This window comes from Bombina bombina, chromosome 2 (genome assembly GCF_027579735.1).
Source record: "Bombina bombina isolate aBomBom1 chromosome 2, aBomBom1.pri, whole genome shotgun sequence".
Classification (NCBI taxonomy): Eukaryota; Metazoa; Chordata; class Amphibia; order Anura; family Bombinatoridae; genus Bombina; species Bombina bombina.
This window is the reverse complement of record NC_069500.1, coordinates 18,572,383-18,597,865: the sequence shown is the minus strand read 5'-3', so window position 1 is coordinate 18,597,865 and position 25,483 is coordinate 18,572,383. Positions and strand designations below refer to the sequence as shown.

At 36.4% G+C, this 25,483-nt stretch overlaps 1 protein-coding gene across 1 annotated transcript in view; it reads left to right on the top strand.

The window, feature by feature from the left end:
- LOC128646848 (nicalin-1-like) overlaps positions 1-25,483 on the top strand; it is a 152,737-nt gene that overhangs the window by 100,968 nt on the left and 26,286 nt on the right. The window contains exon 10 of the mRNA XM_053699649.1: positions 6,484-6,571. Coding sequence (XP_053555624.1) covers positions 6,484-6,571 — 88 coding nt within the window. The remainder of the gene's footprint in view (positions 1-6,483; positions 6,572-25,483) is intronic.

The following is a 25,483-nucleotide window of genomic DNA, read 5'->3' as shown; positions in this document are numbered from 1 at the left end:
TTCCGGAAGTCACCAATCCACAATTTAACCTTTAAATTATTGTTTAGGCAGTTCAGGGCCCTTCCTTTCAGCCACTGCATGCTGTTGTCATCATTTAGTTGGCATCTTCCTTTACAAAAAGATAATCAGAACTCCATATTTTGTTTTCTAAATCTCCTTTTCTTCTGTTAAGTGTGATCAGTCCACGGGTCATCATTACTTCTGGGATATTACTCCTCCCCAACAGGAAGTGCAAGAGGATTCACCCAGCAGAGCTGCATATAGCTCCTCCCCCCTACGTCACTCCCAGTCATTCTCTTGCACCCAACGACTAGATAGGATGTGTGAGAGGACTATGGTGATTATACTTAGTTTTATATCTTCAATCAAAAGTTTGTTATTTTAAAATAGCACCGGAGTGTGTTATTATCTCTCTGGCAGAGTTTGAAGAAGAATCTACCAGAGTTTTTGTTATGATTTTAGCCGGAGTAGTTAAGATCATATTGCTGTTTCTCGGCCATCTGAGGAGAGGTAAACTTCAGATCAGGGGACAGCGGGCAGATGAATCTGCATAGAGGTATGTAGCAGTTTTTATTTTCTGACAATGGAATTGATGAGAAAATCCTGCCATACCGATATAATGTCATGTATGTATACTTTACACTTCAGTATTCTGGGGAATGGTACTTCACTAGAATTACACTGTAAGAAATACATAAAGCTGTTTAATAACTAGAGATTATGTTTAACGTTTTTGCTGGAATGTAAAATCGTTTTCATTTACTGAGGTACTGAGTGAATAAATGTTTGGGCACTATTTTTCCACTTGGCAGTTACTTAATCTGTTTTTCTGACAGTTTCTGTTCTCCCTCACTGCTGTGTGTGAGGGGGAGGGGCCGTTTTTTTGGCGCTTTTACTACATCAAATATTTCAGTCAGCAACTCATTGTATTCCCTGCATGATCAGGTTCATCTCTACAGAGCTCAGGGGTCTTCAAAACTTATTTTGAGGGAGGTAATTTCTCTCAGCAGAGCTGTGAGAATTATAGTTTGACTGAGATAAAAAACGTTTATTCTGTAATTTGTTTCCTGCTTTCAGAATTTGTTATCTTTGCTAATGGGATTAAACCTTTGCTAAAGTTGTGTTGTTTACAAGGATTGAGGCTATAACTGTTTCAATTTATTAATTTTCAACTGTCATAGATCTTCTGTGCTTCTTAAAGGCACAGTACGTTTTAATATTATTCTAATTGAATTGTATTTCCAAGTTGCAAGTTTATTTGCTAGTGTGTTAAACATGTCTGATTCAGAGGATGATACCTGTGTCATTTGTTGCAATGCCAAAGTGGAGCACAATAGAAATTTATGTACTAACTGTATTGATGCTACTTTAAATAAAAGTCAATCTGTACAAATTGAACAAATTTCACCAAACAACGAGGGGAGAGTTATGCCGACTAACTCGCCTCACGTGTCAGTACCTACATCTCCCGCTCAGAGGGAGGTGCGTGATATTGTAGCGCCGAGTACATCTGGGCGGCCATTACAAATCACATTACAGGATATTGCTACTGTTATGACTGAGGTTTTGGCTAAATTACCAGAACTAAGAGGTAAGCGTGATCACTCTGGGGTGAGAACAGAGTGCGCTGATAATATTAGGGCCATGTCAGACACTGCGTCACAGGTGGCAGAACATGAGGACGGAGAACTTCATTCTGTGGGTGACGGTTCTGATCCAAACAGACTGGATTCAGATATTTCAAATTTTAAATTTAAACTGGAAAACCTCCGTGTATTACTAGGGGAGGTGTTAGCGGCTCTGAATGATTGTAACACAGTTGCAATACCAGAGAAAATGTGTAGGTTGGATAAATATTTTGCGGTACCGACGAGTACTGAGGTTTTTCCTATACCTAAGAGACTTACTGAAATTGTTACTAAGGAGTGGGATAGACCCGGTGTGCCGTTCTCACCCCCTCCGATATTTAGAAAAATGTTTCCAATAGACGCCACCACAAGGGACTTATGGCAAACGGTCCCTAAGGTGGAGGGAGCAGTTTCTACCTTAGCTAAGCGTACCACTATCCCGGTGGAGGATAGCTGTGCTTTTTCAGATCCAATGGATAAAAAGTTAGAGGGTTACCTTAAGAAAATGTTTGTTCAACAAGGTTTTATATTGCAACCCCTTGCATGCATTGCGCCGATCACGGCTGCAGCGGCATTCTGGATTGAGTCTCTGGAAGAGAACATTGGTTCAGCTACTCTGGACGACATTACGGACAGGCTTAGAGTCCTTAAACTAGCTAATTCATTCATTTCGGAGGCCGTAGTACATCTTACTAAACTTACGGCGAAGAATTCAGGATTCGCCATTCAGGCACGCAGGGCGCTGTGGCTAAAATCCTGGTCAGCTGATGTTACTTCTAAGTCTAAATTGCTTAATATACCTTTCAAAGGGCAGACCTTATTCGGGCCCGGGTTGAAAGAGATTATCGCTGACATTACAGGAGGTAAAGGCCATGCCCTGCCTCAGGACAAAGCCAAAGCCAAGACTAGACAGTCTAATTTTCGTTCCTTTCGTAATTTCAAAGCTGGAGCAGCATCAACTTCCTCTGCACCAAAACAGGAAGGAGCTGTTGCTCGCTACAGACAAGGCTGGAAACCTAACCAGTCCTGGAACAAGGGCAAGCAGACTAGGAAACCTGCTGCTGCCCCTAAGACAGCATGAATTGAGGGCCCCCGATCCGGGATCGGATCTAGTGGGGGGCAGACTTTCTCTCTTCGCCCAGGCTTGGGCAAGAGATGTTCAGGATCCCTGGGCGCTAGAGATAATATCTCAGGGATACCTTCTGGACTTCAAATACTCTCCTCCAAGAGAGAGATTTCATCTGTCAAGATTGTCAACAATCCAGACAAAGAAAGAGGCGTTTCTACGCTGCGTACAAGAGCTCTTGTTAATGGGAGTAATCCATCCAGTTCCACTATCGGAACAGGGACAGGGGTTTTACTCAAATCTGTTTGTGGTTCCCAAAAAAGAGGGAACTTTCAGACCAATCCTGGACTTAAAGATCCTAAACAAATTCCTAAGAGTTCCATCGTTCAAGATGGAGACTATTCGGACAATTTTACCTATGATCCAAGAGGGTCAGTACATGACCACTGTAGATTTAAAAGATACTTACCTTCACATACCGATTCACAAAGATCATTATCGGTACCTAAGGTTTGCCTTCCTAGACAGGCATTACCAGTTTGTGGCTCTTCCATTCGGATTGGCTACAGCTCCAAGAATCTTCACAAAGGTTCTGGGTGCTCTTCTGGCGGTACTAAGACCGCGGGGAATCTCGGTAGCTCCATACCTAGACGACATTCTGATACAAGCTTCAAGCTTTCAAACTGCCAAGTCTCATACAGAGTTAGTGCTGGCATTTCTAAGTTCACATGGATGGAAGGTGAACGAAAAGAAAAGTTCACTCGTTCCACTCACAAGAGTTCCCTTCCTGGGGACTCTTATAGATTCTGTAGAAATGAAGATTTACCTGACAGAGGACAGGCTAACAAGACTTCAAAGTGCTTGCCGCACCCTTCATTCCATTCAACACCCGTCAGTGGCTCAATGCATGGAGGGAATCGGCTTAATGGTAGCGGCAATGGACATAGTACCCTTTGCACGCTTACACCTCAGACCACTGCAACTGTGCATGCTAAGTCAGTGGAATGGGGATTACTCAGACTTATCCCCTTCTCTGAATCTGGATCAAGAGACCAGAAATTCTCTTCTATGGTGGCTTTCTCGGCCACATCTGTCCAGGGGGGATGCCATTCAGCAGACCAGACTGGACAATTGTAACAACAGACGCCAGCCTTCTAGGTTGGGGTGCCGTCTGGAATTCTCTGAAGGCTCAGGGACAATGGAGTCAGGAGGAGAGTCTCCTGCCAATAAACATTCTGGAATTGAGAGCAGTTCTCAATGCCCTCCTGGCTTGGCCCCAGTTGACAACTCGGGGGTTCATCAGGTTTCAGTCGGACAACATCACGACTGTAGCTTACATCAACCATCAGGGAGGGACAAGAAGCTCCCTAGCTATGATGGAAGTATCAAAGATAATTCTCTGGGCAGAGTCTCACTCTTGCCACCTGTCAGCAATCCACATCCCGGGAGTGGAGAACTGGGAGGCGGATTTCTTAAGTCGTCAGACTTTTCATCCGGGGGAGTGGGAACTTCATCCGGAGGTCTTTGCCCAAATACTTCGACGTTGGGGCAAACCAGAGATAGATCTCATGGCGTCTCGACAGAACGCCAAGCTTCCTCGTTACGGGTCCAGATCCAGGGATCCAGGAGCAGTCCTGATAGATGCTCTGACAGCACCTTGGGACTTCAGGATGGCTTACGTGTTTCCACCCTTCCCGTTGCTTCCGCGATTGATTGCCAGAATCAAACAAGAGAGAGCATCAGTGATTCTAATAGCACCTGCGTGGCCACGCAGGACTTGGTATGCAGACCTGGTGGACATGTCATCCTGTCCACCTTGGTCTCTACCTCTGAAACAGGACCTTCTGATACAGGGTCCCTTCAAACATCAAAATCTAACTTCTCTGAAGCTGACTGCTTGGAAATTGAACGCTTGATTTTATCAAGACGTGGGTTTTCTGAGTCAGTTATTGATACCTTAATACAGGCTAGGAAACCTGTTACCAGAAAGATTTACCATAAGATATGGCGTAAATACCTATATTGGTGTGAATCCAAAGGTTACTCTTGGAGTAAGGTTAGGATTCCTAGGATATTGTCTTTTCTACAAGAAGGTTTAGAAAAGGGTTTATCTGCTAGTTCATTAAAGGGACAGATCTCAGCTCTGTCCATTCTGTTACACAAACGTCTGTCAGAAGTTCCTGACGTCCAGGCTTTTTGTCAGGCTTTGACCAGGATTAAGCCTGTGTTTAAAACTGTTGCTCCACCATGGAGTTTAAACCTTGTTCTTAATGTTTTTCAGGGCGTTCCGTTTGAACCCCTTCATTCCATTGATATAAAGTTGTTATCTTGGAAAGTTCTATTTTTAATGGCTATTTCCTCGGCTCGAAGAGTCTCTGAATTATCAGCCTTACAATGTGATTCTCCTTATTTGATTTTTCATTCGGATAAGGTAGTCCTGCGTACTAAACCTGGGTTCTTACCTAAGGTAGTTACTAACAGGAATATCAATCAAGAGATTGTTGTTCCTTCTTTATGCCCAAATCCTTCTTCAAAGAAGGAACGTCTACTGCACAACCTGGATGTAGTCCGTGCTCTAAAATTTTACTTACAGGCAACTAAGGAATTTCGACAAACGTCTTCTCTGTTTGTCATTTACTCTGGGCAGAGGAGAGGTCAAAAAGCTTCCGCTACCTCTCTTTCTTTTTGGCTTCGTAGCATAATTCGTTTAGCTTATGAGACTGCTGGACAGCAGCCTCCTGAAAGAATTACAGCTCATTCTACTAGAGCTGTGGCTTCCACTTGGGCCTTCAAGAATGAGGCCTCTGTTGAACAGATTTGCAAGGCTGCAACTTGGTCTTCGCTTCATACTTTTTCCAAATTTTACAAATTTGACACTTTTGCTTCATCGGAGGCTATTTTTGGGAGAAAGGTTCTTCAGGCAGTGGTTCCTTCTGTATAAAGAGCCTGCCTATCCCTCCCGTCATCCGTGTACTTTTGCTTTGGTATTGGTATCCCAGAAGTAATGATGACCCGTGGACTGATCACACTTAACAGAAGAAAACATAATTTATGCTTACCTGATAAATTCCTTTCTTCTGTAGTGTGATCAGTCCACGGCCCGCCCTGTTTTTAAGGCAGGTAAATATTTTTTAATTTATACTCCAGTCACCACTTCACCCTTGGCTTTTCCTTTCTCGTTGGTCCTTGGTCGAATGACTGGGAGTGACGTAGGGGGGAGGAGCTATATGCAGCTCTGCTGGGTGAATCCTCTTGCACTTCCTGTTGGGGAGGAGTAATATCCCAGAAGTAATGATGACCCGTGGACTGATCACACTACAGAAGAAAGGAATTTATCAGGTAAGCATAAATTATGTTTTTTTACAAAACTGTAGTTTACCTCATTACTTGTCAGGTCAATGTAAACAAGTGCTGAGTGTCTGTGTCTGAGTGTGTTCCTTTACGTGTCTGCTAGAGTGTCTATATGTGAACCCTTATGTGTGAGTGTGTGTGTTTCAGTGTATGAGTGTGTCTGTGTGTATGTATGTTGCTACCTTTACAACATTTCCAAGTTTAAATAGACAATTAAGAATAAAGTGCATATACGTTTTAGTCACTTGGTCAAAAATTGCACATGTCAAAGGAGGGGGGGGGCCTTATCAATGGTTGAGTCAGGTGCCCCAAAATTTCTAGTGGCAGCCCTGACTATAAGTGCCAACTTTTAGATGTTTATATATAAGTACCTGACATACAGTACACACAGGGGAGCGTTTTCAATGGTAACTGAGCTCAGTATGATGCATCTTCCAGGTCTCACATTGATATGAAGAAACTTAAAAGGAATACGCAGATTCTGACTGAAGCTCTGGCCAGATTTCTGTATAAGGAAACTATAACAGTAAGTGGAATTATTCTTCTGTCTAGAAATATTATTTAATAACCTTTAGTACACCCCAGATCTGTATATAATGTATGTAGAGCTGAACTTTCTAGGAGTTTGGTATCTCTAAGGGACATAACAAAAATAAAACAAAACAAACATAAACTGTTTTGTATATTTACTGACAAATTCTTCTATTCCTCTGTGTTTAACCTTTATGAATGGGATAAGCATCTAGACAAACTTGTGCACCAGTTCACTCTCATATAGGAGGGTGAGTTTATGAAAAGCTGAAGTTTATTGGCTGGTCCGTAAGTTAAAGCTGCATGGAAAAGTAAGTGTGTGAGTTTTCCTTTGTGTTTAAATCATTATAAAATACTGAATACATATGGGAGACTGTAATCTGCTAAATGATAGCCTGCAATGATGACATAAAGGGACTGCAGGTGCCATGTATCTGATCTGAGGTGTTACATGGAAGTGGTATAAAAAGGGTATTTGTGGTCATGCCTCTGATCTGAGGTTTCACATACAAGTGGTAAAAACAGGTATTTGTTGTCGTGCCTCTGATCTGAGGTTTCACATACAAGTGGTATAAACAGTTATTTGTTGTTGTGCCTCTGATCTGAGGTTTCACATACAAGTGGTATAAACAGGTATTTGTGGTGATGCCTCTGATCTGAGGTTTCACATACAAGTGGTATAAACAGATATTTGTTGTCGTGCCTCTGATCCTACGTTTCACATACAAGTGGTATAAATAGGTATTTGTTGTTGTACATCTGATCTGAGGTTTCACATACAAGTGGTATAAAAAGGTATTTGTGGTTGTGCCTCTGATCTGAGGTTTTACATACAAGTGGTATAAACAGGTATTTGTTGTCGTGCCTCTGATCTGAGGTTTCACATACAAGTGGTATAAACAGGTATTTATGGTCATGCCTCTGATCTGAGGTTTCACTTACATGTGCTAAAAACAGGTATTTGTTGTCGTGCCTCTGATCTGAGGTGTCACATACAAGTGGTATAAACAGGTATTTGTGGTCATGCCTCTGATCTGAGATGTCACATATAAGTGGTATAAACAGGTATTTGTGGTTGTGCCTCTGATCTGAGGTTTCACATACAAGTGGTATAAACAGGTATTTGTTGTTGTGCCTCTGATCTGAGGTTTCACATACAAGTGGTATAAACAGGTATTTGTTGTCGTGCCTCTGATCTGATGTTTCCCATACAAGTGGTATAAACAGGTATTTGTTGTTGTGCCTCTGATCTGAGGTTTCACATACAAGTGGTATAAACAGGTATTTGTTGTTGTGCCTCTGATCTGAGGTTTCACATACAAGTGGTATAAACAGGTATTTGTGATCGTGCCTCTGATCTGAGGTTTCACATACAAGTGGAATAAACAGGTATTTGGGGTCATGCCTCTGATCTGAGGTTTCACATACAAGTGGTATAAACAGGTATTTGTTGTTTTGCCTCTGATCTGAGGTATCATATACAAGTGGTATAAACAGGTATTTGTTGTCATGCCTTTGATCTGAGGTTTCACATACATGTGGTATAAACAGGTATTTGCTGTCGTGCCTCTGATCTGATGTTTCCTATACAAGTGGTATAAACAGGTATTTGTTGTTGTGCCTCTGATCTGAGGTTTCACAGACAAGTGGTATAAATAGGTATTTGTTGTTGTGCCTCTGATCTGAGGTTTCACATAAAAGTGGTATAAACAGGTATTTGTGGTCGTGCCTCTGATCTGAGGTTTCACATACAAGTGGTATAAACAGGTATTTGCTGTCGTGCCTCTGATCTGAGGTGTCACATACAAGTGGTATAAACAGGTATTTGTTGTCGTGCCTCTGATCTGATGTTTCCCATACAAGTGGTATAAACAGGTATTTGTGGTCATGCCTCTGATCTGAGGTGTCACATACAAGTGGTATAAACAGGTATTTGTTGTCGTGCCTCTGATCTGAGGTTTCACTTACATGTGCTAAAAACAGGTATTTGTTGTCGTGCCTCTGATCTGAGGTGTCACATACAAGTGGTATAAACAGGTATTTGTGGTCATGCCTCTGATCTGAGATGTCACATATAAGTGGTATAAACAGGTATTTGTGGTTGTGCCTCTGATCTGAGGTTTCACATACAAGTGGTATAAACAGGTATTTGTTGTTGTGCCTCTGATCTGAGGTGTCACATACAAGTGGTATAAACAGGTATTTGTTGTTGTGCCTCTGATCTGAGGTTTCACATACAAGTGGTATAAACAGGTATTTGTGATCGTGCCTCTGATCTGAGGTTTCACATACAAGTGGAATAAACAGGTATTTGGGGTCATGCCTCTGATCTGAGGTTTCACATACAAGTGGTATAAACAGGTATTTGTTGTTTTGCCTCTGATCTGAGGTATCATATACAAGTGGTATAAACAGGTATTTGTTGTCATGCCTTTGATCTGAGGTTTCACATACAAGTGGTATAAACAGGTATTTGCTGTCGTGCCTCTGATCTCATATTTCCTATACAAGTGGTATAAACAGGTATTTGTTGTTGTGCCTCTGATCTGAGGTTTCACAGACAAGTGGTATAAATAGGTATTTGTTGTTGTGCCTCTGATCTGAGGTTTCACAGACAAGTGGTATAAATAGGTATTTGTTGTCGTGCCTCTGATCTGAGGTTTCCCATACAAGTGGTATAAACAGGTATTTGTGGTCATGCCTCTGATCTGAGGTGTCACATACAAGTGGTATAAACAGGTATTTGTTGTCGTGCCTCTGATCTGAGGTGTCACATACAAGTGGTATAAACAGGTATTTGTTGTCGTGCCTCTGATCTGAGGTGTCACATGCAAGTGGTATAAACAGGTATTTGTGGTCGTGTCTCTGATCTGAGGTTTAACATACAAGTGGTATAAACAGGTATTTGTGGTCATGCCTCTGATTTGAGGTTTTACATACAAGTGGTATAAACAGGTATTTGTTGTTGTGCCTCTGATCTGAGGTGTCACATACAAGTGGTATAAACAGGTATTTGTTGTCGTGCCTCTGATCTGAGGTGTCACATACAAGTGGTATAAACAGGTATTTGTGGTCGTGCCTCTGATCTGAGGTGTCACATACAAGTGGTATAAACAGGTATTTGTTGTCGTGCCTCTGATCTGAGGTGTCACATGCAAGTGGTATAAACAGGTATTTGTGGTCATGCCTCTGATCTGATATTTCCTATACAAGTGGTATAAACAGGTATTTGTTGTTGTGCCTCTGATCTGAGGTTTCACAGACAAGTGGTATAAATAGGTATTTGTTGTTGTGCCTCTGATCTGAGGTTTCACAGACAAGTGGTATAAATAGGTATTTGTTGTCGTGCCTCTGATCTGAGGTTTCCCATACAAGTGGTATAAAAAGGTATTTGTGGTCATGCCTCTGATCTGAGGTGTCACATACAAGTGGTATAAACAGGTATTTGTTGTCGTGCCTCTGATCTGAGGTGTCACATACAAGTGGTATAAACAGGTATTTGTTGTCGTGCCTCTGATCTGAGGTGTCACATGCAAGTGGTATAAACAGGTATTTGTGGTCGTGCCTCTGATCTGAGGTTTAACATACAAGTGGTATAAACAGGTATTTGTGGTCATGCCTCTGATTTGAGGTTTTACATACAAGTGGTATAAACAGGTATTTGTTGTTGTGCCTCTGATCTGAGGTGTCACATACAAGTGGTATAAACAGGTATTTGTTGTCGTGCCTCTGATCTGAGGTGTCACATACAAGTGGTATAAACAGGTATTTGTGGTCGTGCCTCTGATCTGAGGTGTCACATACAAGTGGTATAAACAGGTATTTGTTGTCGTGCCTCTGATCTGAGGTGTCACATACAAGTGGTATAAACAGGTATTTGTTGTTGTGCCTCTGATCTGAGGTGTCACATACAAGTGGTATAAACAGGTATTTGTTGTCGTGCCTCTGATCTGAGGTTTCACATACAAGTGGTATAAACAGGTATTTGTTGTTGTGCCTCTGATCTGAGGTTTAACATACAAGTGGTATAAACAGGTATTTGTGGTCATGCCTCTGATTTGAGGTTTTACATACAAGTGGTATAAACAGGTATTTGTTGTTGTGCCTCTGATCTGAGGTGTCACATACAAGTGGTATAAACAGGTATTTGTTGTCGTGCCTCTGATCTGAGGTGTCACATACAAGTGGTATAAACAGGTATTTGTGGTCGTGCCTCTGATCTGAGGTGTCACATACAAGTGGTATAAACAGGTATTTGTTGTCGTGCCTCTGATCTGAGGTGTCACATACAAGTGGTATAAACAGGTATTTGTTGTTGTGCCTCTGATCTGAGGTGTCACATACAAGTGGTATAAACAGGTATTTGTTGTCGTGCCTCTGATCTGAGGTTTCACATACAAGTGGTATAAACAGGTATTTGTTGTTGTGCCTCTGATCTGAGGTTTAACATACAAGTGGTATAAACAGGTATTTGTTGTCGTGCCTCTGATCTGAGGTGTCACATACAAGTGGTATAAACAGGTATTTGTGGTCGTGCCTCTGATCTGAGGTGTCACATACAAGTGGTATAAACAGGTATTTGTTGTCATGCCTCTGATCTGAGGTGTCACATACAAGTGGTATAAACAGGTATTTGTTGTTGTGCCTCTGATCTGAGGTGTCACATACAAGTGGTATAAACAGGTATTTGTTGTCGTGCCTCTGATCTTAGGTTTCACATACAAGTGGTATAAACAGGTATTTGTTGTTGTGCCTCTGATCTGAGGTTTCACATACAAGTGGTATAAACAGGTATTTGTTGTTGTGCCTCTGATCTGAGGTGTCACATACAAGTGGTATAAACAGGTATTTGTTGTTGTGCCTCTGATCTGAGGTTTAACATACAAGTGGTATAAACAGGTATTTGTGATCGTGCCTCTGATCTGAGGTGTCACATGCAAGTGGTATAAACAAGTATTCGTGGTCGTGCCTCTGATTTGAGGTTTAACATACAAGTGGTATAAACAGTCTTAACACATTAAAGGGACATGAAACACAAAACAATTATCTCATGATTCAGATAGTGAATACAATTTTAAACAACTTTTCAGTTTAGTTCTATTATTTCATTTGCTTCCTTCTCTTGTTATCCTTTGCTTAAAGGTTTATCTAAGGAAGCTCAGGAGCTGCAAAGACCCTAGGTTCTAGCTGCTGATTGGTGGCTGCACATATATACTGATTGTCATTGGCTCACCCATGTGTTCAGTTAGAAAGTTGTTTAAAATTGAATGTTCTACCTAAATCATGAAGGAAAATGTTTGGGTTTCATGTTAAACAATATTTAATGTTGAGAGCAACATACCTTGTACACAGATCTGAGGGGCAAGGCAAACATGTTCTCTCTGTAAAGGAATATTACAGCCTTATGTGCACCACAGAGAGTACCTGACATGAGACAAGTGTGGGCAGGGTCAGAAGAAGTCTTGTACATCAGGTGCATAAGTCTTGTACATCAGGTGCATAAGTCTTGTACATCAGGTACATAAGTCTTGTACATCAGGTGCATACGTCTTGTACATCAGGTGCATACGTCTTGTACATCAGGTGCATACGTCTTGTACATCAGGTGCATACGTCTTGTACATCAGGTGCATAAGTCTTGTACATCAGGTGCATAAGTCTTGTACATCAGGTGCATAAGTCTTGTACATCAGGTGAATAAGTCTTGTACATCAGGTGAATAAGTCTTGTACATCAGGTGCATAAGTCTTGATCATCAGGTGCATAAGTCTTGTACATCAGGTGAATAAGTCTTGTACATCAGGTGCATAAGTCTTGTACATCAGGTGCATAAGTCTTGTACATCAGGTGCATAAATCTTGTACATCAGGTGAATAAGTCTTGTACATCAGGTGCATAAGTCTTGTACATCAGGTGAATAAGTCTTGTACATCAGGTGCATAAGTCTTGTACATCAGGTGAATAAGTCTTGTACATCAGGTGCATAAGTCTTGTACATCAGGTGAATAAGTCTTGTACATCAGGTGCATAAGTCTTGTACATCAGGTGCATAAGTCTTGTACATCAGGTGCATAAGTCTTGTACATCAGGTGCATAAGTCTTGTACATCAGGTGAATAAGTCTTGTACATCAGGTGCATAAGTCTTGTACATCAGGTGCATAAGTCTTGTACATCAGGTGCATAAGTCTTGTACATCAGGTGCATAAATCTTGTACATCAGGTGAATAAGTCTTGTACATCAGGTGCATAAGTCTTGTACATCAGGTGCATAAGTCTTGTACATCAGGTGCATAAGTCTTGTACATCAGGTGCATAAGTCTTGTACATCAGGTGAATAAGTCTTGTACATCAGGTGCATAAGTCTTGTACATCAGGTGCATAAGTCTTGTACATCAGGTGCATAAGTCTTGTACATCAGGTGAATAAGTCTTGTACATCAGGTGCATAAGTCTTGTACATCAGGTGCATAAGTCTTGTACATCAGGTGCATAAGTCTTGTACATCAGGTGCATAAGTCTTGTACATCAGGTGAATAAGTCTTGTACATCAGGTGCATAAGTCTTGTACATCAGGTGAATAAGTCTTGTACATCGGGTGCATAAGTCTTGTACATCGGGTGAATAAGTCTTGTACATCGGGTGCATAAGTCTTGTACATCGGGTGCATAAGTCTTGTACATCGGGTGCATAAGTCTTGTACATTGGGTGCATAAGTCTTGTACATCAGGTGCATAAATCTTGTACATCAGGTGAATAAGTCTTGTACATCAGGTGCATAAGTCTTGTACATCAGGTGCATAAGTCTTGTACATCAGGCGCATAAGTCTTGTACATCAGGTGCATAAGTCTTGTACATCAGGTGCATAAGTCTTGTACATCAGGTGCATAAGTCTTGTACATCAGGTGCATAAGTCTTGTACATCAGGTGAATAAGTCTTGTACATCAGGTGCATAAGTCTTGTACATCAGGTGCATAAGTCTTGTACATCAGGTGCATAAGTCTTGTACATCAGGTGCCTGAGTCTTGTACATCAGGTGAATAAGTCTTGTACATCAGGTGCATAAGTCTTGTAGGAATATTACAGCCTTATGTGCACCACAGAGAGTACCTGACATGAGACAAGTGTGGGCAGGGTCAGAAGAAGTCTTGTACATCAGGTGCATAAGTCTTGTACATCAGGTGCATAAGTCTTGTACATCAGGTACATAAGTCTTGTACATCAGGTGCATACGTCTTGTACATCAGGTGCATACGTCTTGTACATCAGGTGCATAAGTCTTGTACATCAGGTGCATAAGTCTTGTACATCAGGTGCATAAGTCTTGTACATCAGGTGAATAAGTCTTGTACATCAGGTGAATAAGTCTTGTACATCAGGTGCATAAGTCTTGATCATCAGGTGCATAAGTCTTGTACATCAGGTGAATAAGTCTTGTACATCAGGTGCATAAGTCTTGTACATCAGGTGCATAAGTCTTGTACATCAGGTGCATAAATCTTGTACATCAGGTGAATAAGTCTTGTACATCAGGTGCATAAGTCTTGTACATCAGGTGCATAAGTCTTGTACATCAGGTGCATAAGTCTTGTACATCAGGTGCAAAATAAGGTGAATAAGGTGAATAAGTCTTGTACATCAGGTGCATAAGTCTTGTACATCAGGTGCATAAGTCTTGTACATCAGGTGCATAAGTCTTGTACATCAGGTGAATAAGTCTTGTACATCAGGTGCATAAGTCTTGTACATCAGGTGCATAAGTCTTGTACATCAGGTGCATAAGTCTTGTACATCAGGTGCATAAATCTTGTACATCAGGTGAATAAGTCTTGTACATCAGGTGCATAAGTCTTGTACATCAGGTGCATAAGTCTTGTACATCAGGTGCATAAGTCTTGTACATCAGGTGCATAAATCTTGTACATCAGGTGAATAAGTCTTGTACATCAGGTGCATAAGTCTTGTACATCAGGTGCATAAGTCTTGTACATCAGGTGCATAAGTCTTGTACATCAGGTGAATAAGTCTTGTACATCAGGTGCATAAGTCTTGTACATCAGGTGCATAAGTCTTGTACATCAGGTGCATAAGTCTTGTACATCAGGTGCATAAGTCTTGTACATCAGGTGAATAAGTCTTGTACATCAGGTGCATAAGTCTTGTACATCAGGTGAATAAGTCTTGTACATCAGGTGCATAAGTCTTGTACATCGGGTGCATAAGTCTTGTACATCGGGTGCATAAGTCTTGTACATCGGGTGCATAAGTCTTGTACATCAGGTGCATAAATCTTGTACATCAGGTGAATAAGTCTTGTACATCAGGTGCATAAGTCTTGTACATCAGGTGCATAAGTCTTGTACATCAGGTGCATAAGTCTTGTACATCAGGCGCATAAGTCTTGTACATCAGGCGCATAAGTCTTGTACATCAGGTGCATAAGTCTTGTACATCAGGTGCATAAGTCTTGTACATCAGGTGCATAAGTCTTGTACATCAGGTGAATAAGTCTTGTACATCAGGTGAATAAGTCTTGTACATCAGGTGCATAAGTCTTGTACATCAGGTGCATAAGTCTTGTACATCAGGTGCATAAGTCTTGTACATCAGGTGCATAAGTCTTGTACATCAGGTGCCTGAGTCTTGTACATCAGGTGCCTAAGTCTTGTACATCAGGTGCATAAGTCTTGTACATCAGGTGCATAAGTCTTGTACATCAGGTGCATAAGTCTTGTACATCAGGTGCATAAGTCTTGTACATCAGGTGCATAAGTCTTGTACATCAGGTGAATAAGTCTTGTACATCAGGTGAATAAGTCTTGTACATCAGGTGCATAAGTCTTGTACATCAGGTGCATAAGTCTTGTACATCAGGTGCATAAGTCTTGTACATCAGGTGCATAAGTCTTGTACATCAGGTGAATAAGTCTTGTACATCAGGTGCATAAGTCTTGTACATCAGGTGCATAACTCTTGTACATCAGGTGCATAAGTCTTGTACATCAGGTGCATAAGTCTTGTACATCAGGTGCATAAGTCTTGTACATCAGGTGCATAAGTCTTGTACATCAGGTGAATAAGTCTTGTACATCAGGTGCATAAGTCTTGTACATCAGGTGCATAAGTCTTGTACATCAGGTGCATAAGTCTTGTACATCAGGTGAATAAGTCTTGTACATCAGGTGCATAAGTCTTGTACATCAGGTGCATAAGTCTTGTACATCAGGTGCATAAGTCTTGTACATCAGGTGCAAAATAAGATCAAGAGAAGGAAAGCCAGGGATCAAAACCAAGTAGCCAAACAGAGAACATTTTCAAGACAGAGGAAGCAGGCCAGGAGTCAGGACATCATATAGTTTGGAGCTTCCCTCCTTTTTGGTTCAATTGGAAAATAAAGAAGACAAACAACATAAGCACTACAAGGGTCTGGGAACAAACAGCAGGGAAGGTCTTCACCGAGAAGCTCTCAGGCTGTAGTGCACTCTGGGAGTTTACAGGGTAGGTCTGACGTTTGACGGAACTGGAAATGGACTCCCTAGAACGCAAGTGTCTTCAAGCAATTCTCTGGACAATGACCAAATACTCTTCACTTGACCTGTGGTTCTGACATTTGCAGACCTATAATTCAGTTACGGGATAGAGTGAGATGACCTGAGTGCTTACTGGACTCTATTCTTACATTTAGATAAATACAGTTTTCACTTGACTTGTGGTTCTGACATTTACAGACCTATTATTCAGTTACTATATAGAGTGAGATGACCTGAGTGCTTACTGGACTCTATTCTTACATTTAGATAAATACAGTTTTCACTTGACTTGTGGTTCTGACATTTGCAGACCTTTAATTCAGTTACTATATAGAGTGAGATGACCTGAGTGCTTACTGGACTCTATTCTTACATTTAGATAAATACAGTTTTCACTTGACTTGTGGTTCTGACATTTGCAGACCTATAATTCAGTTACTGGATAGAATGAGATGACCTGAGTGCTTACTGGACTCTATTCTTACATTTAGATAAATACAGTTTTCACTTGACTTGTGGTTCTGACATTTGCAGACCTATTATTCAGTTACTATATAGAGTGAGATGACCTGAGTGCTTACTGGACTCTATTCTTACATTTAGATAAATACAGTTTTCACTTGACTTGTGGTTCTGACATTTGCAGACCTATAATTCAGTTACTATATAGAGTGAGATGACCTGAGTGCTTACTGGACTCTATTCTTACATTTAAATAAATACAGTTTTCACTTGACTTGTGGTTCTGACATTTGCAGACCTATAATTCAGTTACTGGATAGAATGAGATGACCTGAGTGCTTACTGCACTCTATTCTTACATTTAGATAAATACCGTTTTCACTTGACTTGTGGTTCTGACATTTGCAGACCTATAATTCAGTTACTATATAGAGTTAGATGACCTGAGTGCTTACTGGACTCTATTCTTACATGCAGATAAATATAGTTTTCACTTGCTTGTTGTCCAGGGATGCTGGATTACAGCTGCCTATGTTTTAAAAGGGCAGAATGAGGAGGATCTAAAATGAATATAACTGCATGGGGCAGTTTAGGAATTGCCCATGAAGGGGAATTAGATATCCTGATAAGAAGGTAGTTCATTTAGAAATACAGTTATATTAAATTAATTATTTACTGCCTACATAGAAGAAAATGAATCAAAATTAAGAAAAGTCTGGAAACAAAGCAAGTACACACTTAATAATGATATAGATATATTCTTTAAATAAGAGACATTTAGAAGGGGGAGGGGAACTGGGAACATTCTGCCCCACATTCTTCAGTATAGGTAACACAGGTGTAGAAAACAAAGCCCTACAAACCAGAAATGATTCAGAAGTTGTGCATTTTACTTGCAATAATATAGTCTGTAATCTCAGAAATGATTCAGAAGTTGTACATTTTACTTGCAATAATATAGTCTGTAATCTCAGAAATGATTCAGAAGTTGTACATTTTACTTGCAATAATATAGTCTGTAATCTCAGAAATGATTCAGAAGTTGTACCTTTTACTTACAATAATATAGTCTGTAATCTCAGAAATGATTCAGAAGTTGTACATTTTACTTACAATAATATAGTCTGTAATCTCAGAAATGATTCAGAAGTTGTACATTTTACATGCAATAATATAGTCTGTAATCTCAGAAATGATTCAGAAGTTGTACATTTTACTTACAATAATATAGTCTGTAATCTCAGAAATGATTCAGAAGTTGTACATTTTACTTACAATAATATAGTCTGTAATCTCAGAAATGATTCAGAAGTTGTACATTTTACTTACAATAATATAGTCTGTAATCTCAGAAATGATTCAGAAGTTGTACATTTTACTTACAATAATATAGTCTGTAATCTCAGAAATGATTCAGAAGTTGTACATTTTACTTACAATAATATAGTCTGTAATCTCAGAAATGATTCAGAAGTTGTACATTTTACTTGCAATAATATAGTCTGTAATATCAGAAATGATTCGGAAGTTGTACATTTTACTTACAATAATATAGTCTGTAATCTCAGAAATGATTCAGAAGTTGTACATTTTACTTGCAATAATATAGTCTGTAATCTCAGAAATGATTCAGAAGTTGTACATTTTACTTACAATAATATAGTCTGTAATCTCAGAAATGATTCAGAAATTGTACATTTTACTTACAATAATATAGTCTGTAATCTCAGAAATGATTCAGAAGTTGTACATTTTACATGCAATAATATAGTCTGTAATCTCAGAAATGATTCAGAAGTTGTACATTTTACTTGCAATAATATAGTCTGTAATCTCAGAAATGATTCAGAAGTTGTACATTTTACTTACAATAATATAGTCTGTAATCTCAGAAATGATTCAGAAGTTGTACATTTTACTTACAATAATATAGTCTGTAAACTCAGAAATGATTCAGAAGTTGTACATTTTACTTGCAATAATATAGTCTGTAATCTCAGAAATGATTCAGGAAGTTGTACATTTTACTTACAATAATATAGTCTGTAATCTCAGAAATGATTCAGAAGTTGTACATTTACTTGCAATAATATAGTCTGTAATCTCAGAAATGATTCAGAAGTTGTACATTTTACTTACAATAATATAGTCTGTAATCTCAGAAATGATTCAGAAGTTGTACATTTTACTTACAATAATATAGTCTGTAATCTCAGAAATGATTCAGAAGTTGTACATTTTACTTGCAATAATATAGTCTGTAATCTCAGAAATGATTCAGAAGTTGTACATTTTACTTACAATAATATAGTCTGTAATCTCAGAAATGATTCAGAAGTTGTACATTTTACTTACAATAATATAGTCTGTAATCTCAGAAATGATCAGAAGTTGTACATTTATACTTACAATAATATAGTCTGTAATCTCAGAAATGATTCAGAAGTTGTAACCATTTTACTTACAATAATATAGTCTGTAATCTCAGAAATGATTCAGAAGTTGTACATTTTACTTACAATAATATAGTCTGTAATCTCAGAAATGATTCAGAAGTTGTACATTTTACTTACAATAATATAGTCTGTAATCTCAGAAATGATTCAGAAGTTGTACATTTTACTTACAATAATATAGTCTGTAATCTCAGAAATGATTCAGAAGTTGTACATTTTACTTGCAATAATATAGTCTGTAATCTCAGAAATGATTCAGAAGTTGTACATTTTACTTACAATAATATAGTCTGTAATCTCAGAAATGATTCAGAAGTTGTACATTTTTACTTGCAATAATATAGTCTGTAATCTCAGAAATGATCAGAAGTTGTACATTTTACTTGCAATAATATAGTCTGTAATCTCAGAAATGATTCAGAAGTTGTACATTTTACTTGCAATAATATAGTCTGTAATCTCAGAAATGATTCAGAAGTTGTACATTTTACTTACAATAATATAGTCCTGTAATCTCAGAAATGATTCAGAAGTTGTACCTTTTACTTACAATAATATAGTCTGTAATCTCAGAAATGATTCAGAAGTTGTACATTTTACTTACAATAATATAGTCTGTAATCTCAGAAATGATTCAGAAGTTGTACATTTTACTTACAATAATATAGTCTGTAATCTCAGAAATGATTCAGAAGTTGTACATTTTACTTGCAATAGATATAGTCTGTAATCTCAGAAATGATTCAGAAGTTGTACCTTTTACTTACAATAATATAGTCTGTAATCTCAGAAATGATTCAGAAGTTGTACATTTTACTTGCAATAATATAGTCTGTAATCTCAGAAATGATTCAGAAGTTGTACATTTTACTTACAATAATATAGTCTGTAATCTCAGAAATGATTCAGAAGTTGTACATTTTACTTACAATAATATAGTCTGTAATCTCAGAAATGATTCAGAAGTTGTACATTTTACTTACAATAATATAGTCTGTAATCTCAGAAATGATCAGAAGTTGTACATTTTACTTACAATATAATATAGTCTGTAATCTCAGAAATGATTCAGAAGTTGTACATTTTACTTACAATATTTATAGTCTGTAATCTCAGAAATGATTCAGAAGTTGTACATTTTACTTACAATAATATAGTCTGTAATTCAGAAATGATTAAGAAGTTGTACCATTTTACTTACAATAATCTAGTCTGTAATCACAGAAATGATTCAGAAGTTGTAATTTTACCTACCAATAATATAGTCTGTAATCTCAGAAATGATTCAGAAAGTTGTACATTTTACTTACAATAATATAGTCTGTAATCTCAGAAATGATTCAGAAGTTGTACATTTTACTTACAATAATATAGTCTGTAATCTCAGAAATGATTCAGAAGTTGTACATTTTACTTACAATAATTAGTCTGTAATCTCAGAAATGATTCAGAAGTTGTACATTTTACTTACAATAATATAGTCTGTAATCTCCAGAAATGATTCAGAAGTTGTACATTTTACTTACAAAAATATAGTCTGTAATCTCAGAAATGATTCAGAGAAGTTGTACACTTTACTTACAATAATATAGTCTGTAATCTCAGAAATTGATTCAGAAGTTGTACATTTTACTTACAATAATATAGTCTGTAATCTCAGAAATGATTCAGAAGGTTGTACATTTTACTTACAATAATATAGTCTGTAATCTCAGAAATGATTCAGAAGTTGTACAGTTTTACTTACAATAATATAGTCTGTAATCTCAGAAATGATTCAGAAGTTTACATTTACTTACAATAATATAGTCCTGTAATCTCAGAAATGATTCAGAAGTTGTACATTTTACTTACAAGTAATATAGTCTGTAATTCCAGAAATGATTCAGAAGTTGTACATTTTACGTACAATAATATAGTCTGTAATCTCAGAAATGATTCAGAAGTTGTACATTTTACTTACAATAATATAGTCTGTAATCTCAGAAATGATTCAGAAGTTGTACATTTTACTTACAATAATATAGTCTGTAATCTCAGAAATGATTCAGAAGTTGTACATTTTACTTACAATAATATAGTCTGTAATCTCAGAAATGATTCAGAAGTGGTACCTTTTTACCTTACAATAATATAGTCTGTAATCTCAGAAAATGATTCAGAAGTTGTACATTTTACCTTACAATATTAGTCTGTAATCTCAAAATGATTCAGAAAGTTGTCCCATTTATTACAATAATACTAGTCCTCGTAATCTCAGAAATGATTCAGAAGTTGGTACCTTTTACTTACAATAATATAGTCATGTAATCTCAGGAAATTATTCAGAAGTTGTACATTTTACTACAATTAATATAGTCTGTAATCTCAGAAATGATTCAGTATGTTGTACATTTTACTTAATAATATAGTCTGTAATCTCAGAAATTATTCAGAAGTTGTACATTTTACCTACAATAATATTAGTCTGTAATCTCAGAAATGATTCAGAAGTTGTACCTTTTACTTACAATAATATAGTCTGTAATCTCAGAAATGATTCAGAAGTTGTACATTTTACTTACCATAATATAGTCTGTAATCTCAGAAAATGATTCAGAAGTTGTAATTTTACTTACAATAATATACGTCTGTAATCTCAGAAATGATTCAGAAGTTGTACATTTTACTTACAATAATATAGTCTGTAATCTCAGAAATGATTCAGAAGTTGTACATTTTACTTACAATAATATAGTCTGTAATCTCAGAAATGATTCAGAAGTTGTACATTTTACCTACAATAATATAGTCTGTAATCTCAGAAATGATTCAGAAGTTGTACATTTTACTTACAATAATATAGTCTGTAATCTCAGAAATGATTCAGAAGTTGTACATTTTACTTACAATAATATAGTCTGTAATCTCAGAAATGATTCAGAAGTTGTACATTTTACTTACAATAATATAGTCTGTAATCTCAGAAATGATTCAGAAGTTGTACCTTTTACTTACAATAATATAGTCTGTAATCTCAGAAATGATTCAGAAGTTGTACATTTTACTTACAATAATATAGTCTGTAATCTCAGAAATGATCAGAAGTTGTACATTTTACTTACAATAATATAGTCTGTAATCTCAGAAATGATTCAGAAGTTGTACATTTTACTTGCAATAATATAGTCTGTAATCTCAGAAATGATTCAGAAGTTGTACATTTTACTTACAATAATATAGTCTGTAATCTCAGAAATGATTCAGAAGTTGTACATTTTACTTGCAATAATATAGTCTGTAATCTCAGAAATGATTCAGAAGTTGTACATTTTACTTGCAATAATATAGTCTGTAATCTCAGAAATGATTCAGAAGTTGTACATTTTACTTACAATAATATAGTCTGTAATCTCAGAAATGATTCAGAAGTTGTACTTTTACTTACAATAATATAGTCTGTAATCTCAGAAATGATTCAGAAGTTGTACATTTTACTTACAATAATATAGTCTGTAATCTCAGAAATGATTCAGAAGTTGTACATTTTACTTACAATAATATAGTCTGTAATCTCAGAAATGATTCAGAAGTTGTACATTTTACTTACAATATAGTCTGTAATCTCAGAAATGATTCAGAAGTTGTACATTTTACTTACAATAATATAGTCTGTAATCTCAGAAATGATTCAGAAGTTGTACCTTTTACTTACAATAATATAGTCTGTAATCTCAGAAATGATTCAGAAGTTGTACTTTTACTTACAATAATATAGTCTGTAATCTCAGAAATGATTCAGAAGTTGTACATTTTACTTACAATAATATAGTCTGTAATCTCAGAAATGATTCAGAAGTTGTACATTTTACTTACAATAATATAGTCTGTAATCTCAGAAATGATTCAGAAGTTGTACATTTTACTTACAATAATATAGTCTGTAATCTCAGAAATGATTCAGAAGTTGTACATTTTACCACTGCAATAATATAGTCTGTAATCTCAGAAATGATTCAGAAGTTGTACATTTTTACTTGCAATAATATAGTCTGTAATCTCAGAAATGATTCAGAAGTTGTACATTTTACTTACAATAATATAGTCTGTAATCTCAGAAATGATTCAGAAGTTGTACATTTTACTTACAATAATTTAGTCTGTAATCTCAGAAATGATTCAGAAGTTGTACATTTTACTTACAATAATATAGTCCTGTAATCTCAGGAAATGAATTCAGAAGTTGTACCTTTTACTTACAAATAATATAGTCTGTAAATCTCAGAAAATGATTCAGAAGTTGTACATTTTACTTACAATAATATAGTCTGTAATCTCAGAAATGATTCAGAAGTTGTACATTTACTTGCAATATATAGTCAGTAATCTCAGAAATGATTCAGAAGTTGTACATTTTACTTGCAATAATATAGTCTGTAATCTCAGAAATGATTCAGAAGTTGTACATTTACTTACAATAATATAGTCTGTAATCTCAGAAATGATTCAGAAGTTGTACATTTCCTTACAATAATATAGTCTGTAATCTCAGAAATGATTCAGAAGTTGTACATTTTACCTACAATAATATAGTCTGGTAATCTCAGAAATGATTCAGAAGTTGTACATTTTACTACAATAATATAGTCCTGTAATCTCAGAAATGATTCAGAAGTTGTACATTTTACTTACAATAATATAGTCTGTAATCTCAGAAATGATTCAGAAGTTGTACATTTTTACTTACAATAATATAGTCTGTAATCTCAAGAATGATTCAGAAGTTGTACCTTTTACTTACAATAATATAGTCTGTAATCTCAGAAATGATTCAGAAGTTGTAACATTTTACTTACAATAATATAGTCTGTAATCTCAGAAATTATTCAGAAGTTGTACCTTTTACTTACAATAATATAGTCTGTAATCTCAGAAATGATTCAGATGTTGTACCTTTTTACTTACAATAATATAGTCTGTAATCTCAGAAATTATTCAGAAGTTGTACATTTTACTTACAATAATATAGTCTGTAATCTCAGAAATGATTCAGAAGTTGTACATTTTACCTACAATAATATAGTCTGTAATCTCAGAAATGATTCAGAAGTTGTACATTTTACTTACAATAATATAGTCTGTAATCTCAGAAATGATTCAGAAGTTGTACATTTTACTTACAATAATATAGTCTGTAATCTCAGAAATGATTCAGAAGTTGTACATTTTACTTACAATAATATAGTCTGTAATCTCAGAAATGATTCAGAAGTTGTACATTTTACTTACAATAATATAGTCTGTAATCTCAGAAATGATTCAGAAGTTGTACATTTTACTTACAATAATATAGTCTGTAATCTCAGAAATGATTCAGAAGTTGTACATTTTACTTACAATAATATAGTCTGTAATCTCAGAAATGATTCAGAAGTTGTACATTTTACTTACAATAATATAGTCTGTAATCTCAGAAATGATTCAGAAGTTGTACATTTTACTTACAATAATATAGTCTGTAATCTCAGAAATGATTCAGAAGTTGTACATTTTAGCTTACAATAATATAGTCTGTAATCTCAGAAATGATTCAGAAGTTGTACATTTTACTTACAATAATATAGTCTGTAATCTCAGAAATGATTCAGAAGTTGTACATTTTACTTACAATAATATAGTCTGTAATCTCAGAAATGATTCAGAAGTTGTACATTTTACTTACAATAATATAGTCTGTAATCTCAGAAATGATTCAGAAGTTGTACATTTTACTTACAATAATATAGTCTGTAATCTCAGAAATGATTCAGAAGTTGTACATTTTACTTACAATAATATAGTCTGTAATCTCAGAAATGATTCAGAAGTTGTACATTTTACCTTACAATAATATAGTCTGTAATCTCAGAAATGATTCAGAAGTTGTACATTTTACTTACAATAATATAGTCTGTAATCTCAGAAATGATTCAGAAGTTGTACATTTTACTTACAATAATATAGTCTGTAATCTCAGAAATGATTCAGAAGTTGTACATTTTACTTACAATAATATAGTCTGTAATCTCAGAAATGATCAGAAGTTGTACATTTTACTTACAATAATATAGTCTGTAATCTCAGAAATGATTCAGAAGTTGTACATTTTACTTACAATAATATAGTCTGTAATCTCAGAAATGATTCAGAAGTTGTACATTTTACTTACAATAATATAGTCTGTAATCTCAGAAATGATTCAGAAGTTGTACATTTTACTTACAATAATATAGTCTGTAATCTCAGAAATGATTCAGAAGTTGTACCTTTTACTTACAATAATATAGTCTGTAATCTCAGAAATGATTCAGAAGTTGTACCTTTTACTTACAATAATATAGTCTGTAATCTCAGAAATTATTCAGAAGTTGTACATTTTACTTACAATAATATAGTCTGTAATCTCAGAAATGATTCAGAAGTTGTACATTTTACTTACAAT